The sequence below is a fragment of the Mycteria americana genome, chromosome Z (assembly GCF_035582795.1).
Source record: "Mycteria americana isolate JAX WOST 10 ecotype Jacksonville Zoo and Gardens chromosome Z, USCA_MyAme_1.0, whole genome shotgun sequence".
Classification (NCBI taxonomy): domain Eukaryota; kingdom Metazoa; phylum Chordata; class Aves; order Ciconiiformes; family Ciconiidae; genus Mycteria; species Mycteria americana.
The window spans coordinates 79,983,705-79,988,455 of NC_134396.1; the positions used below are offsets into that span (position 1 = coordinate 79,983,705).

The following is a 4,751-nucleotide window of genomic DNA, read 5'->3' on the forward strand; positions in this document are numbered from 1 at the left end:
GGAGAAACAGTGGAAATGGAGTGAACCAGGAAAAAATGGAAGAAACAGGGAGAAAGAGAGGCAAATAATGGAAAAGAGAAGAAATGGAGAAATGTGAAGAATTGGGGGGAAATGGGGAAACACGAGGGAGGAAGCGGGGCAGAAACAAGGCAAAATGGGTCAAAACCAGGGAAAAAAAGGCAAAAAGGAGGCAACATGGGGCAAAACCAGCCAGTTATGGGGGCTGGGGCAAGAAAGGGGAGAATAAGCCAAAACAGGGCAAATGGGACAAAAGCAGGAAAAATGGGGGGAAAACTGGGAAAAAGTGGGGCAAACCCAGTGAAAACTGAGGCAAAATTGGGCCAAAATGGGGCAAAAAGGCAAAAATGGGGCAGTGGGGAGAATCTGTGGGTGGTTAGGGGGCAGCAAGGGCAGCTATGGGGCAGCTGGGGAGCAAATTGGGGGACACTTATGGGGCATGTGGGGGGAATTGGGGGCGGTTATGGGGTACTTGGACAGGTGTGGGGCAGTTTGGAGAATTGGGGGGCAGTTATGGGGCAGGTGTGGGGAATTGAGGGCAGTTATAGGGCAGTTGCGGGGGAGCCATGGGTCAGACCCTTGACATGGGTCAGACCTGGAGTTCCTGGAGGTGCTGACACAGGGGCTGGAGCTAGTGGTGTGGGTGATAGGGACCCCCCCCTGCCCCCCCAGCGTATCAGTATGGCCCAGTACATCCCAGCAGTGCATGTGTGCCGCCTTGGCTTGCTCATTGCCATCCCAGTATGGGCCCAGCACTTCCAGTACAATGCCAGCCTGAGCCATAGGTCTTCAAGCACGATCCCAGTATGGGCCCAGTGTACTAGTATGAGCTCCAATGCTCCCAGTGCAATGCCAGTCTGGGCCACAGCTCCCAAGAGTATGATCCCACTATAGCACCAGTGCTCCCAGTATGATGCCAGTCTAAGCATGATCTTCAGGCACGATCCCAGTACGTGCTGCCACACTCCTAGTATGAGCCCAGTGCTTCCAGTATAGCACCAATGCTCCTGGTACGCCAGTCTGGGTCACAGCCCTTCCAGCAGAATCCCAATATGGCCCCAACACTCCCGACATGGGCCCAGTGCTCCCAGTATGATGCCAGCATGAGCTACAGTTAAAGATCCTATGAGCCCCAACGTTCCCAGTATGGACCCAGTGTTCCCAATACAGCACCAGCCCGGGCTGCAGCTCTCAGAGTATGATCCCAGTATGGGCCCTGAGGCTCCAAGTGCATCTCCAAGTGCATTCCCAGTGTGGGCCACAAGGCTCCCAGTGCTCCAGTACAGGCTCTAAGGCTCCCAGTATGGGCCCCGAGTCTCCAAGTGCAGCTCCAGTGCACTCCCAGTACAGGCCCCAAGGCTCCCAGTGCACTCCCAGTACAGCCCCTAAGGTTCCCAGTATGAGCCTCAAGGCTCTGAGTGCAGCTCCAGTGCACTCCCAGTGTGGTCCCCAAGCTCCCAGTACAGGCCCCAAGGCTCCCAGGGCACTCCCAGTACAGGCTTCAGTGCTCCTCCACTGCATTCCCAGTGCTCCCAGCATGGGCCCCAGCACTACCAGTACAGACCCTGGTGCTCCCAGCACACACCACCAATAAACACTTTTCGCTCCGATCTGTCCCGGTGCTTCCTTGGGCTGAGCCCCCAAACCCTCATAACTCCCCCCAAAAATAACATCACCAGCCTGCCATTGCCTTTATTGGTGGATGGGCACATTGGGTCACAGGATCAGGCCCCCCCCAGTGAACTCCATCCGCTGCCAAAGGAAGAGAGAGAAAGGGCGTGAGTGGGAGGACCCTGGTGTCCAGGCCAGGGGGAACCCTGGCATCTGGGGGAGCAGGGGTGGGCAGAGGGACCCCAGTGTCTGGGCGCACCTGTGGGGGGGCGACGAAGGCCAGCCAGTCAGAGGGGCGGGTGGGAAGCAGCCCCATGGCCTGGCACTTGTAAAGGGCCAGCGCCAGCCCCAGCCCATTGCCCACCAGGAACACCAGCCCCTGCAGTGCCCGCCGGCTTGAGCTCTCCAGCGCCTTCAGTGCTGTGGAGCAGACAGGGTGGGACAGGGGGACCTATTACTGTCACAGTGGGGGACCAGGGGTAATGATGGTGTGGAGTGGCAGGGGAGCATCACAGGGGAGAGTGGTGGGGGAGGCACAGGGCAGATGGGATACGGGTGACTGTTGGAAGACGCGTGGGAGCGACCGACATGGGGGTGACTGTCATAAGGGTGACTGTTGAGGGGTGTGTGGGGGTGACTGGTATGGGGGTGACTGTCATAGGGACAACTGTTGGGGGACGTGTGGGGCAACTGTTGCAGGTGGACATGCATACCGGAGACTGTTGTAGGGATGACAGTTGGGGGATACGTGGGGATGACTGTTGCAGGGGGAGATGCGGGGCAGGGGACTGCCGCAGGTATGTGGGGCCACTGTCGTGCGGCAGGGGATGGCCGTGGGGGGACACCCAGGGAGCTGTCACTCGCATGGGGCTGTAGCGCAGGGTTGTACTCACTGGCGGAGAGGGACATGAGGGCCTGCAGCGGGCGCCAGCCCATCATGCAGACCATCATGGCGGGGAAGATGGAGATGGTGTTGCCGGCCATGTACATGATGAACAGGTTCATGGGGATCTGCTTCAGCGGCGCCAGTGCCACGTCCCAGCAGCGCTGCAGGGAAAGAGGGGACCCAGGCATCCGGGATGTGTGGGGGGGACCGCCCTCGTACAGGACCCAGGCATCTGGGGCAGGGACCATCCCCCCCCCAAGAGGAACCCAGGCGTCCGAGGCTGTCCCTCCCCCCTCCTCCTCCCCGGGTCCCCCCCCGCCCACCTTCTCCATGAGGATTTTGTCGCTTTCATGGACGCCGCCCTCCCCTAGCTGCCGCTCGGCGAACCCCAGCGGCCCGCGGCCCTCGGCGGCTCCACGGGGCCTGGGGGGGATAGAAGGGGGCAGGTGAGGCCGGAGAGACCCCTAGAACCCCCAAGTTCCCCCCTCCCCCAAGCCCCCCGGGCCTCACCGCCCCCCCGGCGCCGCCGCCAGCTCCAACGACCACTTGAAGCGCCGCCCCCGAACTGCCGCCGCCGCCGCCATTTTGCGAGCGCCCGAACGGGGAGGGGAGGGGTCACGCGGGAAGGTCACGTGAGGGGGCCCTAGGCATCCAGGACTCCGCACAGAGCTCCCTGCCCCGTAGCAACACCATAGCAACGCCCTGCCCCATGGCAACGCCATAGCAACGTCATAGCAGTGCCCTGCCCCATAGCAGCCGCATACGAACCCCATAGGAACCCCATAGAAGCCCCATACCAGCCCTAAGGCAACCCCGCGCACCATAGTAGCCTCCTTCCTCACAGCAACCGCACAGCAGCCACACACCACTCCCGCGCCCCACAGCACCCCTCCCGGTCCGTTCCCCCCCGGAACCGCGGTGCGGGGCTTTGGATTCCGCCCGGAGCCGGTGACGCGCGGACGCTCCGACCACCCCTTGGCGCATGCGCGGATACAGCGTGGCGGCGGCTGCTGGGGGGGCGGGGGGCGAAGCGGATTGGAGCGGACGGTCAGCTCCTTTTCCCTGCCTGCTGCCCGGTCCTGCCTGCTGCCTCCTGTTTGCTGCCTCCTGCCTGTTTCCCGCAGTCTGCTCTCTTCTTCTCCCTTCTCCCCCTGCGCGCCCTCCCTCCCTTCCGCGTCCCTTTGGTGGTTTGGGTTTTTCTTTCCTTTTTTTTAAGTTATCGGGGTTGGTTTTCCCTTTGTTTTATTCTTAAATTTCCTGGGAGTGATTTTGATTTTTTTTATTTCTGGTGTCTGTGGGTTTTTTGACTTATTGGGAGTGGGGTTTGTTTTTCCCTTGGGTTTTTTTTTTTTTTTTTAAACTTCTTGCAGGGCATATTTTGATTTCCTGGGGGTGTTTCGTTGTTTTTTTTAAAATTTATTTCTTGGGGGGTGTGACAGATGCACTGGACTCCTTAAGCAGACTGGCGGTAGTTTGGTACAGGTTCCAAAGGAGGTAAAGGCCTGAGCCATGGCCAGGCCAAGACCTCCTCTGGTCCTGATCTGTTCTCTGAGAACCCACAAAGGAATAGAGTGACACAGTGAGCACCGATGCATATGAGCTTGGAATACTGATCATGCGATTGACACATGAATAGCGGGTGGCTTTTCCAAGACTCACTTATTAAGTGAGGTACAAGGGGTCCCATGCATACCTTTTCCATCACACATAATTTGGCTATGAGCCAACCACTTTATCCCATAACTGACAAGGCTCAAAACTGAGCCTTCTTTGAGCTCTCCCTGCTAGGCAGCCTGGCTGCATGGCGGTGATCTCCCCTTGAGCTGGGACACCTCTCAAGGTTGCTCCTCGAGGCAGAGAGACCTTTTACCAATGGCAGATCTTTGGTAAGCAACTGATACTGCGCATAACTTTGTATTATGGTAACTGGTTTTGTCTTGGTAACTTTGACTCTGCCTTGGTAGTTTTGAGTCATTGGTCAAATGATTGTGCAGTGCAGTAATAGAGTGAACCTTGCCATCAAACTTTGTTAAGTTGTACTTTTACAACATCATATTTCAATAAAACCACTTTTGCTAATACCTTTGACAGTGGTTCTTTAAGTGGTTTAAATCGCCCATTCACGATGGGGTTGTTTTGATTTCTTGCGGTGTTTTTTCATTTTTTTCTTTTTTTCCCCCTTTATTTTCTTGTGGGTTATTTTAAATTTTAATTTTTAATTTCTTGAGATATTTTA

The 4,751-nt window shown here is 57.1% G+C and overlaps 1 protein-coding gene across 2 annotated transcripts; it reads right to left on the minus strand.

Annotated features, from left to right (window-relative positions):
• Positions 1–1,685: 1,685 nt before the first annotated feature.
• On the minus strand, positions 1,686–3,166 carry EMC4 (ER membrane protein complex subunit 4). 2 transcript variants are annotated; one of them, XM_075526546.1, is made up of 5 exons: positions 3,026–3,166; positions 2,839–2,938; positions 2,523–2,676; positions 1,889–2,049; positions 1,686–1,770 (listed from the first exon to the last, which is right to left on the minus strand). In XM_075526546.1, exons 1-5 carry the CDS (start codon positions 3,097–3,099, stop codon positions 1,735–1,737), a joined length of 525 nt encoding a protein of 174 aa, XP_075382661.1. In that variant the 5' UTR covers positions 3,100–3,166; the 3' UTR covers positions 1,686–1,734. The 2 variants fall into 2 exon arrangements, with proteins under 2 accessions (XP_075382661.1, XP_075382663.1); XM_075526548.1 differs by lacking the exon at positions 2,839–2,938 and having other exon boundaries at positions 3,026–3,121.
• Positions 3,167–4,751: the final 1,585 nt, after the last annotated feature.